We start from the raw sequence: 16,964 nt of genomic DNA, 5'->3' as shown, positions 1-16,964 counted from the left end.
AGGCATCCTTGAAGCCCTTCTCCATAAGCTCGTTGACCAAAGATCCTTGGAGAGAAAAATAGGATAGATATATGAGTGGAATGATGGATGGGAGGATAGAGAATGAGACATGGAAAGAGGAAAGGAAATAAAGGGATAGGGGAGAAACACCTCAGAATAAAATGAGTCGTGCAATAATTCTCCATGATGTCTAGGTACCAAGATTGTGTGCAAGTACTGAGCTGGCTGGAGAAGTTGGCTGTTGTGGGGGAGAGAATCATTAGGATGGCTTGTTTCTTTTCTTACTGTTTAGAACTCTTGCTTTATGCTGGTAAGTACTGGGTAATGAGGACAACAGATAAAGGCGTGCTTTGCAAAGACACTCCTGGACAGGGACGGTTGCCATGTCAACACTGCCAGAAAACGGTGGCGCCATTCTGGCATCTCGTTTGTGGTTAAACTGCAATTGACATGCTTTTAAAGGAGAGAGCTAAAAGGTTTAACAGAAAAGGGGTTGTAGCTCCGATGAGGGGATGTTGATATCTGTGTGAACGTTGACTCTTTTGGGATATTCTCATACAAATCTGGAGCCTTATACTGGGAGGTGGTAGGTTGTAAAGTTGGACAACAAGGCTAACTGGGGTTCTGCAGACTTCACTCAGCCGGCATGGAGGAATTCCCCTCATCTCTACCCTAATCATGCTGCTCCTTTTAGCCCCCTGGCACTCTGCACATCTAAAGCCTTGTGTACACTTAAAACCTTTGCCAGTATAACTATATCAGTATGGCTGAATTGGCAAAACCCTGCTAATGGAGATGCTGTTATACCAGCAAAAAAATTATTTTGCTGGTACAGCTTATACCAGTTTTGTGAATGACATAAACTGTACTGGCAAAAGCCCTTTCCCCGCCCAGTATAGCTGCTATGTGCTAGGGCTTTGGCTGGCACAGCTATCTCATTAAAAAAAATCACTCCCCTAACTGACTTAACTAGGCCGGTAAAACATTGAATTGTAGACCTGGCCTAAGGTCTCCAGGACCACAGCTCCCTTCGTACAGACTTCAGAAAGCCCACAAAGTGAGGGGACTGGGTGAGAACAGGGGGCTTGGCTGGGAGATCAGGTGGTCACTTCACACCACCTTACAGTGGGTTTCCTGAGGTCTGCAAGAGGGGAGAACTTCCTTGTGAACCTTTGAATGGCGGTGGGAAACCTTTTTCTTTGACAAGTCTAGCCTCTCTACTGATCTGACTATGCTGTGAGCTCTGCTTCTGCATGGGAAAGGGCTAGAGACTTTCCTTGCAGTGAAAGTCTAGGGCTCCAGCAATCCTTTTACATGCAACACCAAGTTAGCCAGTGTAGGAATGTCTGTTCCTTGGAGTATCTGTTAAACATGTTTAATAACGTATTGTAGGTTACTCTCACAATCGTGCTCAAAGGCAGTGATCTGCTGAAGCCAATTCTCTTTGGGTTTTTGGTTGTGGTTATCTGTTTTTTTCCCCTACAAAAGTGGCAAAAAAGTTGAAGAATTTGAAACTCTCTTTTTGCTCTATAGTTTAAGGAGGTCCTCTTTCAAAAACACCTTTTAGAAAGAGAGGGATGGATAATGGGACCCAAGTGGCAACCTTCCTTATGGAAGGACTGCTGCTGCTCCACAACATAGGAATTGCTTTGCCCATCCCTGCATTGCATCCATTGTGTAGAACAAATGTAACTCACACATCTCCTGAGCATAGGCGTGAACAGCCCATTTCATTAGGGTATGCACCCAGTGAGCCACGTCCTAGCCCCACCCCCACCCTGCCCCCATCCACTCCCTCCTACTTCCCGTCCCCTGACTTCCCCCCTCAGAACCTCCAACCCCCCCTGCTCCTTGTCCCCTGACTACCCCCTCCTGTGACCCCTGCCCCTAACTGCCCCCCAGGACCTCACCCCCATCTAAGCCTCCCTGCTCCTTGTCCCCTGACTGCCCCCCAGGACCCTACCCCCTACCTGTCCCCTGACTGCCCCGAACCTTATCCACACCACCGCCCCAGACAGACCCCCAGGACTCCCACGCCTATCCAACCACTCCCCGCCCCCAGACAGGACCCCCAGAAATCCCGACCCATACAATCCCCCTGCTCCCTACCTCCCCCAACCCCTCTCCACACCCTGCCTCCTGACAGCCCCCCCCAGAACTCCTGACTCATCCAATCCCCCCCCAGCTGCTTGTCCCCTGACCACCCCTCCATAGACCCCCCCACCCTAACTGCCCCCCAGGACCCTCCTTACTCCCTGTCCCCTGACTGCCCTGACCCCATCCGCCCCCTGACAGACCCCGGGACTCCCATGCCCCATCCAACCCCCCCCGGTCCCTGACTGCCCCCTCCAGAGACCTCCCCCAATCCCTAGCCACCCCCCCAGGATCCCATCCCCTATCCAACCCCCCTGGCCCCAGACCCCTTACCATGAGATGAGGCTCCTAGCCTCCCCGCGGAGCCAAACACTGCCCCGCGGGAGTGCACAGCCCCAGCCCCCAGAGCGCTGCGTGCGCAGTGGCATGGCTCCAGGGAAGGGGGCCCGGGAGCGCAGACCCTGCGGCTTGCCGCGCTGGGAGAGGGGGGCCCCTGCATTAGGGTGTGCCTGGGCACACCTGGCACACCCCATGCGCACGCCTATGCTGCTGAGTGTGGTATTCTGTCCCATCTAGTGGCACCGAGACCACTTAGAGCGAGAGTATGAGTCTGCTCTACAGCCTTACTAACAGGCAGTTGGCTTTTAGCTCATGCAGTAGAGGCTCATGCACTAAGCTCCAGAGGTCTCAGATTCGATCCCAGCTGCTGACAATTGGAGTCTGTCGGTGTTACAGAAACATGGGCAGTTTAAAATGGACTGCATGCCTGGGTGATGATGCTTTCATTTTTTCTGCCCAGTATGGGGTTTCTCCCCTTGCACTAGAGACCACTGATACAGAGCCTGTGACAGCCCCAAGGAGCTCAGTTAAAACGCAAATCTTGCAGCATTTCTTTTAGATTTTCATTGAGATCTGAGGATTTTTTATGCCAGGTGATTCAGCTACTTCCAAGATCCCTCTTGACTATCTTTGTACTTATGGTAGTTTTAGAATAGGGAAATATACCCCCACCAGAAGGGGAAACAGCTTCTCTAATGCAAATTTCTTTTACAGGATTTTCATTTAAGTCATTTAAAGAGTGCCTGGAATTCATAAAACACAATGAAAAAAACTGCATCCTTATGTCTCAGAACAGCATCATGTTGGGGCTGTATTCATCCCTGGCCATTTGGTAATACACAAAGTCTCCTCAAAATTGCTTTGCTGTGTTACTGGTTTAATCTTTATTTTGCCACATGGTGGGTCGGAACTCAGAAACTTAGGGCTGGATTCTGCCATCCGTACTCACGTTGAATAGCTCCTTAGTCCATGAGTCCTGTTGAAATCAGTGTGACTACTTGGCTGATCAGGTACTTCTCAATATGAGTAAGGGTGGCAGAACTGGGCCAGTTCTACTAGAGGACTGAATGGGGTATTGATGAGCCTTAAGGCCACCTTAGCTGTGGGGGTGGCTGAAAAGTTTTTGTCATCATGGCACATACCTCGGATGGATAATTTTAGGTCTAGTAAAAACATCTTCATTTTGCATTAAATTATTATAATCAACATCATTGTGCCTAGGAGTCCTAGTCATGAACCAGTACCCTGCTGTGCTCGGCGCTGTACGAACACAGAATAACGAGACAGTCACTGCCCCCAAAGTACAATCTAAGTTGGTGGTAATCATATCTCATGCTTTGCTGCATGCATTAGGAAGAATTCCTCTGTGTGGTGACGACGCAGGAAAGGAAACAGAACGCCAGGTCTGTGGTAGCCGAAAAGCCCCTCTACCTCCAGGAACTTTTCCTGGGGCTTTTATTCTTTACTTACTTTGTTTACAACACTTCTTAGTGGTTACATTCCTGCGCATAAAAAGGCCAGGCAGTATACATGCACATAAGATAACAAACCCATCTCTTGAGCGCGTGAATGCCAGCTGCGAGGAAACAATCAAATCAGCCAAATAAGTTTCCCAAACATAGGCGCTAGAACAAGGTCACTCCTGCCTCATTGCCAAGGGAACAGTTTGCCGTTCTTCAAGGCTTGTGATTAGGGAGCAACACATTCCTACACCTCTGCCCATTGTATAGCACTGTGCAGGTAGCTAGATGCAGCGTGAGTTTTCCATATATAGATCGGTGCCACTGGCTGGTCCAATAGTCCAATCCGCTATAGCAAATCTTATGTGGATCTCTCTCTTGGTGATCTAGGTTTGCCAGACTTCAGCAGTGGGGCAACTTCAAGGAGCCTTTTGAAAAGGCCAGAAGGTTGCTGAGGAGAACTAGCGCCTCATTCTTTGCTACCAGTGGATTCTGTAGATTCTTGGAGTGTGAGATCCTTATGCTACGGAAACACATTGAGGAAAAGCCTGAATTGGTCTGGGTGACTCGTAATAAGATCCTAAAGGTGAGAGAGAGAAGGAGATGTCCACATTATGTGGAAAGACTGTAAAATGCAATACATCTGCAAATGGAGGCTGGATATCTCCTGATGGCTGCTAGACATGGAGGGCCTGATCCAAAGCCCATGATGTCAATGGGAGTCTTTCCACAGGTTTCAATGGGCTTTGAATCAGGCCCACTGGGAGCAGCCATCTATCAAGTTTCCCTGCACACCTCTCTTTCAGAGGCTGGGCATTATGATAGGTCAGGATGGGCAGACTAGGGGAGTCCAGAGTCGTCATCTAGTGGTGTGTGGGTGGTCTGGTAACTGGGAGGACAATTGGTATTACAGGCAGTCCGGGGCAACAGTTAGAGTTCTTGCAGGGGGGTCTGTAGCCAGGAGATACAATCGAAGGGTTTGGGTTGGCAAGATAGGTAGGTGCAGTCAGGCAAGGCAGAGTCACGTGAGACAGTACAGCAGCAAGGCAAGGTCAGGCAAAACAGCAGGGCAGCAAGGTGGTCCAGGCAGTAATGGCCTGCTGCTCAGACAGCTTCCTCTTCCTGTTGGGGTCTTTATATAGTCCAGGTGCCTAGTGAGAATGCTGTCAGTCCAGCCAATCAGGGGCCTAGCTGTTGTGGGGCTGTAGGTCTTTAGCACCAAGGCTGTCAGTCAGGGGTAGTGGTTCAGCATGCTGCCATGGGGCGGACACTGGGGATACCTTTTAGGGACCCAATGGACTTGGATTCAATAGCAGGGTCCTGACACCTGCAACACTCCAGCCCTGAGTATCTACTCAGCTCTACTAGCCTTGGTCTCCTCCCTTGAATTGCCTAGTTCCCTGTTCGGGCCCCTGTAATTGTTTTAATGGCTGTTCAGGTGGTGGTTTGGTTTTGAAATCCCTTCAGTGCTGCACTACAGCTCAGCATGAGCAATAACCAATGCAAAGCCTATTACAAGTGGAGGGGAAGGTTGATCATAATTTTGCTTCTTTCCAGTTGATTCATCCAAAAATTGATGGCAAGAATTGCAAAAACTCTTTTTCCCCCATAATACACTACAATGGAGAGGAGGGGAAATCCCCAGACAAAATGAAGTGCCCCCAAAGCATACATAGACACTTCTATTTTTGGCATAGAACATGGAAACTGGTCAAAAGTGATGTTCTATATTTGTATGGGTCCAGCTGTGCAAGGGAGGAGGGGAGACGACATTGACATTTTTGCATTGTGCAGCTAGGTTTATTTCTACATTATAGAGTTTGTAGGGGAGACAGAGAAATTTGAATTTGATGCAATAAGCGGCAGGAAGCTAGTGGAAGGATTCAGAAAGTGGGGGCAACCCTAGATCAAACAGCAGTATTTCATTATCATAGCCCTTCAACGATATGTTTCCAGGGCCAGTAATTGATGCACATTTGTGGGGTGAGAGAACCATGACATATTATTCGGACATTGTGAGGATGCAGAAAAAGATGCTATTAAGGCTGTGACAGATGTCCCCTTGTCCCCATCCCACTCACTTTGCAAGAAACATATCTTTAGGATCCTCTCAGAGTGGCCCCTGGACAGGAGGTAGAAGAGAAATCAGCCACACAGAGTGCACAATTCCCAAAGAGGTAATTGTCCTGTAGGTCGGATAAGAGACTATTGCAAAGCCAAGTTAGTGAGTGCTGCCTAAGTGCATGATCAAGATGAGTTCATACAGTCTGAATCTTCCTGGTTTTTATCTCACCCCTGCTACTTTCTATCTCTCTGCAGGTTTCCTGTTTCTTTCTAGCTGGCTCTTCTCCTCAGGCATACTGTATTCCTGCAAAGGGATCTCAAAGCTCTGGGATGTCATCCTGACATGAATCTCAATTGTTTTCTTGTTAGGACTTGGACCAGGTTCTCTCTCGATGCTCCACAAGCCCTATCTGTTACCCTAGGGTTTACCACCTGAAAGCCTATATCCTCCTGGTGTTGGGCAATGAAGAACAGAGCCAAATCTACCTATCCCAAGCATTCCAACTCTGTGACATATATGGAAACCTCCTGGAGAAATCCTGGCTGGAGATCAGCAATGTAAGTCCTGAGAGCTGGTAATCTGAAAGCTCTTTCCTTTGAGCACCAAATGAGCTGGTCTCTGGGAAGGGATTTAGGATTCCCTAGAAGAAAGTGGAGCTGGCTGCAGGTCAATGGCTGCAATATAGATAAAGTCAAGCGGCGGGGGGAAGGAGGGGGTGTTGTGAAGGCAAATGATCGAAATCCTGGATGGAGCTGGTGGGTACCTGCAGTAGGCTATATCTCCCTAGCACCCCCTGGGGGAAAGGATGGGACCTGTTCCTGTGGCAGAGTCCAGTGCTGTTCATAGCCTCTGCCCCCTTGCCCAGGGGTAGGGGGAATTAAAGTAGCCCAAACAAACAGTTTGGGAAGTCAAAGAAAAAGAGAGCAAAAAAGGGCAAAAGTATCAGCCCTTCTCCTTTCTGCAAGGGCCTGGGTGGGCAAGGCTCTCTAGCTGTTTCCCCAGTCAGCAACCCCTGCTTCTGGGAGTCAGGGACCGCTGCACTGCAGTCCTGCTCCTTCAGAGTGCTGCCCCAAACTGAGTTGGGATCCTCCTTTTTAAGCCCTCCCACGCCATACCTAGGCTGGACAAGCCTTACAGCTGCACTGGCTTGAGGCTGGTTGTGCTGGAGGAGCTCTTTAACTCCTTCCTGACAGGGGCGGGGAACTGCCGCACCACTGTGACATACACCCCAAGCCCACCTAACTTCTAACTTCCACTAACATTTGTGGTATATTCTCAGACAGCCTGGGGCTGGCATGACATTTGGGGACAAGGCCTGGGGAGGAGCATGCGCAGCACCTGATCCTTCACCCTGTTGTGTACGTCCACACCCACCCACATCATCAGAACTCTCCTCCAACAGAATGGAACAGAATCTCTCAAGGACTCCATTAACTGTGCTACTGCTTACCCTGCAGTGGTGACTATTTACAAAACCCAACAAATAGGCTCCCAGCTCTTGCCAGGGTTACTCTGCAGTACTCCTTGTCTACGCTACAGGGAAAAGTCGATCTAAGCTACGCAATTTAAATTATGTGAATAGCATAACTCAAGTTGATGTGGTAAATAGATCTAAGCTACAAAGTCCATACTACGCAATGTCGACAGGAGATGCTCTCCCATCGACTCCCCTTACTTGATCTGGTGGCGTATAGGAGTCAACAGGAGAGCAATCGGTGGTTGATTTAGCAGGTCTTGACCTGCGAAACTGACCACTGATGCATCGATCGCCGTGCATCGATCCCCCGGTAAGTGTAGACAAGCCCACATCTGCCAAGCTGGGGAGTGAGATGCAGCCTGAGATTTCAACCCAAGTGTCTCACTCAGTATTGTGTGAACAGCACTTATCTTGACGTCACTGGACGGTTCTCAGGGCTATGGTTTAAGAAGCATAAAATCCCATTCAAAGCATTTAACAGGTTTGGGACCATTTCTAGTACACGACCAATCATTCCAAAATAACATTGCTTCCTGCTGTGTGCCTCCTGGAACTTGTGCTTTGGAGTACATTTTGATGGAAGATCTATAGGAGCATCATTTTTAGAGGCCAGTGGTTTTCTCTCTAGCACAAACTTTATATTTGCAAAATTAAATCTCCTTTTCATGTTGTCCATGCGTCTGTCTACACCTGCCTGCCCATCATGGCTTGGTCAAACTTGTCATGGTTAACATAGCATGTTCTCCCTAGCATGGCCATAACATGCTCCACATCTACACACAAACTTGGGTTTCTATTATGCTATTGACTGTGCTGACCCACCTGTGCTTTTTGAGGTCCACCTTGATTGAGCCTCAGTCATTTTCAGTTTCATGGTGAGCAGAGGGCAATGTTGTGTTAGCCCAAAGAGTGCAAATGGACCTCAGTGCCATCCCATACTGCAGAGGTGGCCTGTCTGGACACTTGTCTGCATTCCACTGTCCAGGAGTCAGCCTGGCCAGGACCCACCTACTTGTACAAACAATGCAGCACACGTGGGTGGCCCCTAGCTGCACAGTGCTTCCACAGTGGCAGGCTTCTTCTGGTGATTGATTTGTGATCTGATCTCTACAATGCCTCATTGGATCATCCGACCAGGCTGCCAGCTGGCCAGCACCGACATCAGCATGCTCACTGCCTTACAGACAGGGCCAGAGCCTGTGGTACCATATGATCACAGCAATCAGGGAAGGTGTATAGTATAATGGCACTTCCCAGCATCTGGCAGAGATGGACATTCCCTGTACTGGAGACTGCATTATGAGAGCAATAGAGGAGAAGGCCTCTGAATGCCAGGGGGAAGAGGAATCTGATGAAGTGCTTCCTGAGACAGCTGCACGTTCAACCTGGAGAGCAGGAGAAATGCCATTCAGATCTGGTAAGCTACTTTTTAGTTGTGAAAATGTACCAATGGGGTCTGATTTGGATTGGGAAGGGAATGCATTCCCAGGTTCTCCTGAGTGTGTGTTTGTAAGAGCCCTGCACAAGCCACCCTTCCCCTTTCCCTTCTTCCTTCCTACACCTCCATTGCATGGTCGTAGGTCCCAGCACACCCAGTCCCCACCCCAATTTCCCTTTCTTAACCCCACACCTTCTGGTTGCTTGGCCTACTGTTCCCAGTAGGGACAGAAACGCCCAGTCCCTGATGAACAGCAGCTGGCTGTTGTCAGATGTCAGACAAGCAGAGAAAAATGTAAAAGGCCCACAAGCAGCAATGCAGAAAGACTTAAAAACAGGAGCATTACTAAAGATCTAGTGCAGTCTGGCCAAGACACCTACATGACAACGTATCTGCTGGGCCATGTGCCCTGAAGCACCTGCAAAGAGGCTGGTATAATTGGAACACACTGCCAGATGGTAGCATGCCTGCAGTGCATGAAAATCAGTGCACAGTAATATGCGCTTTCATGGTACACTCCTCATATAGACGGGACATGGAACAAGTGAAGGCAACCACAGGAACAATGGACATATAACAATGACAAGCATTCTTACTGGAAGAGTTTTACCATTGACCGTGTTAGTTTCTGACCTAATTTTAGCCCACTTTTGTGAGGTAATGTCAGAAAATATCTCAAAGCCAGTGCTCTAATGTAGCTCTTGCGTTTCTTGACAGAGCTTATTTTCTTCTCCTGCCCAGGGAGCTGATTGGAGCAAATGGCTGGGGTGTATAGTTTGGAATTTAGAAGTTAAGCAAAATGGCTACATTTGTCTCATCCCTTGAAAGTACAGTATTAGGCTAAGAAAGGTGTGATGGCTTACTATGGACACAAACTCAAAACTACTTGGTTTGTCTTAACAGGACCTTCTACCATGGCCCCAGCTGCACAGTTCTGTTTTGGACCAAGACAACAAAGGCCAGTGTGGGCACTGGAGTTAAAACTCTCCTTTGCCATGATGCCAAGTGCTTTGAGACCACAGTCGACCATGTTGACCAATATTGTCTCACTGTTTTCTTGTGCTCCCCGTCTGTCTGTATCCACCTGTAGACTCTTGTCTTAGATTGATAGCTCCTTGGGGCAGGGATGGTTTTTTGTTCTGTTTGTCCAGCACCGAGCACAATGAGGCAATACAAATAAAAAATAATAATACTAATAGACAGGCTGACAGCTTTGGGGCCAGGAAGCACCTGCTATTGGCCTTTTAAAAAGACATTGGCCAGAAATATGCTTGGTCCAATCACAGTTGGAGGAGATCTACAGCTAGGATGGCATATAAACCATGGCTACCTACTTTCATCAGAAGGACATGCCCCAGGAAGAGAGGGGATTTGAAATATGGATGTCTGAGAACTTTTTCCAGACCCAAATGGACACAGGTAGAGTTCTAACCATCTGCGTAAGATCCTTCTCCGGCTCCTTGTTTACAGTACTCTGCCATAAAAAATGTGGAAGACTTGAGTTTGGAATCGGCCTTTCCAACCACAGGCTCTGCCAGCCTAGCCTGTGAAATTCCACCCCGGTGGCAAACTGAGAGAATAATTCCCCTAGCAAGATGCGTTTTTATCATCTTGGAGGACAGTTCTGTGGTTTGATGGTTCTGTTCTGGTGTCATCATTGTAAAGGCAGCTGGCCTGCTTTATTGGAATAAAGTCTTTTGTAGAAAGATAAGTCACTACAATATTTACACTTCCAGTATAGTGCCTCTGTAGCGTGAAGCAGGAGTAAATCATCAAATGAAAACCATTCACCTTACACCCTAAAAGGGTGTAAGTAAGGGGGCTTAAGGGGCCTCAACATCCCTGTGTGGGTTATCTGTATCGTGGGTCACAACATGGGGAGCTGAGTAGTTTCAATGGGGTCCTACTTCCCTTCCTACATAGGAGCAGGGAATCCAACACACCAGCCAGCAGTGCTGAGCCAGCATGGAAGGGGAAGAGATCTGTGCCTGGTTTAGGCGTGATGCAGATTACTTCCTTCCCCAAAGCCAGCTGGGAACCAAGGGTCAAATTGCAAGTTTCGTAATCCGTTTGTTCCCTGGCTTGCTGGTGGGGCAGTGTGGGATAGATAGCGATCGATAGTAAGAATAGGGGGCGCTTGTCAGACTTCTCCCTTTCCTGACCATCTTGGAAATGCTGTCTCTGAAGATCCAGTCTCATTCTGGCATCTCGTTTCCCTTTTGTTTTCCCTAGGAGTGGTGGTTCACTGCAAAAGGCCCCATGGAAGACTTATGGCTGAAGGCCGCACCAGATTTTCCCAAGTGGGAAATAGGAATGACAGAGAAAGACTTTCCAGAGATCCATAAAACCAAGTACTTGCTGCGGGTGCCAGCATTGGATATTAACAATCCTTTCCCAGAACCTGAGATCCCCGATGTCTGAGCTGCATGTAGTTCTGCCCAACTGGAGCAATTTGTAAGCCTTTCTAGCCGGCACTGCCCAAATTTGTAAGCATTTATGATATTCCTACGGTACACATAACAACACCTGCTCTCTGCAAAGCCTTCTGTATTTGCTCATCTCTTCCTTTGGTAAATGTAGGTTCTAATGTCTCACCGTGGCTTAGACCATTTTTCCTCACTGTTAATTAAACTCTGCAGTATCTCTTCATTATAGTAATTTATTCCTTTATAACCTGGAACAGAATCTAGTGCTATTCCCAAAAAGGAAAGTGTGATGGGCTGGATCACAGAACTCCCCCTGAGAGCTGCCAACCGATGTGCCAAGACTACTTCTATCCCTGTTTTCCCTGCCAGCTCAGGACTCCAGCACCCTGTCTTGCTGAGCCAGACACTCCTGTCTGCTCCAACACAAACCCAGGGTCTGAATTACTTGCCCCAAAGCTGCAGGTTTACCTGAAAACAGCTCACAGAAGTGTGCTTGTCTTTAGCACTCAGATGCCCAACTCCCAATGGGGTCTAAACCCAAATAAATCCGTTTTACCCTGTATAAAGCTTATGCAGGGTAAACTCATAAATTGTTCGCCCTCTATAACACCGATAGAGAGATATGCACAGTCGTTTCCTCCCCCAGGTATTAATACATACTCTGAGTTAATTAATAAGTAAAAAGTGATTTTATTAAATACAGAAAGTAGGATTTAAGTGGTTCCAAGTAGTAACAGACAGAACAAAGTAAGTCACCAAGCAAAATAAAATAAAATGCGCAAATCTATGTCTAATCAAACTAAATACAGATAATCTCACCCTTAGAGATGCTTCAGTAAGTTTTTTCCTCAGACTGGACACCTTCCAGGCCTGGGCACAATTCTTTTCCCTGGTACAGCTCTTGTTCCAGCTTAGGTGGTACCTATTGGATTTTTCATGATGGCTCTTCTCTCTCCTTGTTCTCTTTCACCCCTTTATATATCTTTTGCATAGGTGGGAACCCTTTGTCCCTCTGGGTTCCCTCCCCCCCCACTGGAAAAGCACCAGGTTAAAGATGGAATCCAGTTCAGGTGACATGATCACATGTCACTGCAAGACTTCATTACCCACTTGCCAGCACACACATATACAGAAAGACTTACAGGTAAAACACAGCCATCTGCAGACAATGGTCCTGGTTAATTTAATGGGAGTCATCAAGACTCCAAACCACCATTAATGGCCCATACTTTGCACAATTACAATAGGCCCTCAGAGTTATATTTTATATTTCTAGTTTTAGATACAAGAGTGGTACATGGTACATTTATACAAATAGGATGATCACACACAGTAGATTATAAGCTTTGTAACGATACCTTACAAGAGACCTTTTGCATGAAGCATATTCTAGTTACATTATATTCACTTATTATCATGTTTTTATAAAGCTATATAGACTGCACAACGTCACAGAAAGTCTAATTTAATTTTTTTTAAACATTCACGACTAAAATGCACTTTCTTCAACAACGTCACTACAACGCTCCACCCACTGTAACAATGCAGCCTATGGCGGGACACTACTGAGAGTATCAATTCAGGACAAATTGCTTAGAGCGGGGCAGTCACAGCCCAAGGCTGAGGTTCCTTCACTATTAAGGTACACCAAACCAGCCAAACAGAGAGGACTTCAGTTTCAGTCCACTGACTAACCAGAAGTCATCAAGCAATTCCCTCAGACACTCCAGTTTCCCAGTGTCACCACCAGCACCACTCCTTATGGGGACAAATGGTTATGAAAACCAATTCCTCAGTAAAAGAAAAAAGGTTCTCCCAATCCCAAAAGACCAAGCCCCAGACCCATGTCACTATACCAATTAGATTTTAACCACAAATCATGCTGTTGCCAATCCTTTAGAATCTAAAATCTAAAGGTTTATTCATAAAAAGAAAAATATAGATGAGAGCTAAAATTAGTTAAACAGAATCAATTACATACAGCAATGGCAAAGTTCTTGGTTCAGGCTTGTAACAGTGATGGAATAAACTGCTGGCTTAAGTTAAGTCTCTGGAGTACATCCACAGCTTGGATGTGTCATTCAGTCCTTTGTGCAGAGCATCAGTTTGTAGCGAAGTTCCTCCAGAGGTAAGAAGCAGTGTTGAAGACAAAATGGAGAAGATGCGGCTGCCTTTTATAGTAGGGCTACCATACGTCCGGATTTCCCTGGACATGTCCGGCTTTTCGCTCTTTAAATAGCCGTCCAGGGGGGATTTCTAAAAATGTCTGGGATTTCCCCCCCCGTCGGCTATTTAAAGATCGAAAAGCGGCTGACAGGGCGGCCAAGCGCCGCTCGCATTGGGGACTCAGTAGCCAAAGCCCCTTCCCGGCTCCCACCATCTTCTGCAGCCTTAGCACGCCGCTCGGGCGGAGTGGGGCAGAGCCAGACACCTTGCTCTAAGCCGAGCGGCACGGTAAGGGGGCTGGGGAGTTGGAGAAGGGGGGCAGTCAGGGGACAGGGAGCTGGGGGGGGTTGGATAGGTCAGGAGTTCGGGGGGCTATCAGGGGGGCAGGGGTGTGGAGAGGGTTTCGGACCGTCAGGGACAGGGAGCAGGGGGGGTTAGATGGGTCGGGGGTTCTGGGGGGGCTGTCAGGGGGGCAGGGGTGTGGAGAGGGGTCAAGGCAGGTAGGGAGCAGAGGGGGTTGGATGGGTCGGGAGTTCTGGGGGTCCTGTCAGGGGGCCAGGTAGCAGTTGGATAAGGTATGGGAGTCCTGGGGGTCTGTCTGGGGGCAGGGGTGTGAATATGGGGTGTGGGGCGTGATAAGGGTCGGGGCAGTCAGGGGACAGGTAGGGTCCTAGGGGGCAGTTAGGGTGGGGGGTTCTCAGGAGGAGGCAGTCAGGGGACAAGAAGCAGGGAGGCTTAGATAGGGGATGGGATCCTAGGAGGCAGTTAGTGGCAGGGGTCCCAGGAGGGGCACTCAGGGGACAAGGAGCGGGGAGGTTGGGGGTTCTGAGGGGGGCAGTCAGGGGGTGGGAAGTGGGAAGGAGTGGATGGGGGGGGCAGGGCAGGGCTAGAGCGGGGCTCCCCCCCGTCCTCTTTTCACGTGCCAGCGACACTTTTCTTCCAGCATTTTCTCCACCTACACTCAAAGCTCTTTAGAAATAATCGCTGGAGGGGCACAATCCTGTGAGCTCCCTGTCACTCCCCTAGGGCAACTGCACACACCCAGCACCTTCCGGTCCTCAGTTCACTCTGCAGTGCGCCACGTGCAATTAACCAGACAACACCGACCCACGCGTCCGCACGGGGCCAGCCTGCAGTAGGGGGCGCGTGAGTCCCACCGAAAGCCTTGTCAAGCTTCGCGGCGCCCCGGACATGCGCAGGGCGGCGTGTGCGCGAGAGCCGCCGGCCCCCGGGCAGCTCCCTCGCTAGGGGCGGGCCCGGAGCGTTTCGGCACTGCCCGATAACCCCACCTCTAGCTGGTGCTGCCCCGGCATGTGGGCGGGGACGCAGTCGCGCCGGAAGTGACGTTAGCTGGGGGCGGAGCGCCCGCCAGATTTGAAAAAGTGACGTGACGAGTGGCGCAGCGGCCCCATTGTGTGGGCTCCGCTGTGTGAACCCCACTTCTCTCGGGTCAGGTGAGCGGCGCGCGCTGGCATTCACCCCTCCCCCACACCCCGCGGTGGGACTTGCCGCTGCGAGCCCCCGGCTGCCCGGCCCAGGGAGAGCGCGCACGGGGGCGGGGCTGACAGCATGGTGATGGGGCCTCCGGGGTGGGGGTGTCAGTGCCAGGTGCTGGTGCCTGGGCTCCCTGAACATATGAACGGCCAGACTGAGTCAGACCAATGGTCCGTGTAGCCCAGTGTCCTGTTTTCCCACAGCAGCCAATGCCAGGTGCCCCAGAGGGAATGAACAGAACAGGGCAATTATCCAGTGATCCAGCCCCTGTCCTCCACTCCCAGCTTCCGGCAATTGGAGGTTTTGGGACACCCAGAGCATCAGGCTGCATCCCTGACCATCTTGGCCAACAGCTGTTGCTGGACCTATTCTCCGTGAACTTATCTGGTTCTGTTTTGAACCCTGTTATAGTCGTGGCTTTCATGACATCCTCTGGCAAAGCGTTCTGCAGGTTGACTGTCAGTTGTATGACAAAATACTTCCTTTTGTTTTAAACCTGCTGCCTATTAATTTCGCTGGGTGAGCCCTTGTTCTTGTGTTATGAGAAGGAGTAAATAACACTTCCTTGTTTCCTTTCTCCACACCATCATGACTTTATAGAGCTCTATCATATCCCCCAGAGTCTGTTTTCTAAGCTGAACAGTCCCAGTCTTTTTAATCTTTCCTCATATGCAATCTGTTCCATATCCTGATTCATTGACCTTAAGGCCAGAAGGGACCATCATTGCAGGCCACAGAACCTTGCCCACCTCAAGTTACAGAGAATTCACCATTTACTATAGTTCAAACCAGCAAGTGACTTGCGCCCTATGCTGTACAGCGAGGTGAAACCCCCCCAGGGTCTCTGCCGATGTGACCTGGGGGAAAGCTTCATGACCCCAAATGTGCTGATTAGTTAGACCCTCACCATGTCTGAAAGACCTACCAACCAGACAGCTGGGAAAGAATTCACTGTAGTAACTCAGAGCCTGACCCATCTAGTGTCCCATCTCTGGCTATTGGAGATATTTGCTACTAGCAATTGCAGATGGCCACATCCATTGTAAGCAATCTTTCATACCACCTCCTTCATAAATTTATCAAGCTGAGTTTGAAGCTAGGTAGGTTTTTTGCCCCCACTGCTCTCCTTGGAAAGCTCTTCCAGAACTTCACTCCTCAGATGGTTCGAAATCTTCGTCTAATTTCAAGCCTAAACTTGTTGATGACCAGTTTATATGTTTTTGTTCTTGTGCCAGGCATTGGCCTTTAGCTTAAATAACTCCTCTCCCTCCCTGGCATTTATCCCTCTAACCATGTATTTTAGTAGAGAGCAATCATATCTCCCCTTACCCTTCATTTGGCTAGTCTAAACATGAGAGGAGACTCAAAGAGCTTGGCTTAAGTAGGTTTTCCATTCTTCTGACCATCCTACTAGCCCCTCTCTGCACCTGTTCCAGTTTTATTTCCTCTTAAATATGGGAGACCAGAACTGCACACAGTATTCCAGATGAGGTCTCACTAGTGCCTTGTATAATGGTGGTAACATTTCCCTGTCTCTCATGGAAATACTTTGCCTGATGCATAGAGCCCAGCGGGGACACAAAAATGTGGATCTGCATCCATCAGAATCAATGTGCATCCGACCTGCCATCTGCTGGCCGTCTTTTATGTGTATCTGCACCTGCAGCACCAAGCTGTCTCTCAAGGGCTAGGGCTAGCGACGGAAGGGGAGTGGAGATGAGCAAGCAGGGGGCAGGGTCTTGCAGCGAAGAGGCGGTATGCGGGCAGGGACTGCAGGTAAGAGATGGTACAGGGGCGGGGTCTTGAGGAGAAGGGGTGGCACAGGGGTTGGGGGGAAGGAGCATCACATGCCGCTCCCTGGCCCCTTGCGAGCAATGGCAGCAGCAGGGTGCGTTGCATTGCAACAGGGCAGAGGAGTGGGATGCCAGGGCCCTGCCTGCTCCAATCCCTGTGGCTGGGGGTGGGCCCTGTTACCCAGGAGCCAGCTGGGTGGGAGTGTGGCCAG

General features: G+C 49.3%; 2 protein-coding genes across 2 annotated transcripts in view; both read left to right on the top strand.

The window, feature by feature from the left end:
* Positions 1 to 11,663, top strand: part of LOC117881580 (adenylate cyclase type 10-like) — a 67,140-nt gene extending 55,477 nt beyond the window's left edge. Inside the window, 5 exon segments of the mRNA XM_034778991.1 lie at positions 195 to 310; positions 3,148 to 3,265; positions 4,284 to 4,479; positions 6,327 to 6,515; positions 11,106 to 11,663. Coding sequence (XP_034634882.1) covers positions 195 to 310; positions 3,148 to 3,265; positions 4,284 to 4,479; positions 6,327 to 6,515; positions 11,106 to 11,294 — 808 coding nt within the window. The 3' untranslated portion in view covers positions 11,295 to 11,663.
* Positions 11,664 to 14,782: 3,119 nt separating this feature from the next.
* Positions 14,783 to 16,964, top strand: part of NUF2 (NUF2 component of NDC80 kinetochore complex) — a 33,849-nt gene continuing 31,667 nt past the window's right edge. Inside the window, exon 1 of the mRNA XM_034780113.1 lies at positions 14,783 to 14,919. The gene's annotated coding sequence lies outside the window, so the exon portion shown is untranslated. The remainder of the gene's footprint in view (positions 14,920 to 16,964) is intronic.

This window comes from Trachemys scripta, chromosome 8, assembly GCF_013100865.1.
Source record: "Trachemys scripta elegans isolate TJP31775 chromosome 8, CAS_Tse_1.0, whole genome shotgun sequence".
NCBI classification, from domain to species: Eukaryota; Metazoa; Chordata; order Testudines; family Emydidae; genus Trachemys; species Trachemys scripta.
The sequence above is the reverse complement of the archived record's forward strand: the minus strand, read 5'-3'. Positions and strand labels throughout refer to the sequence as shown.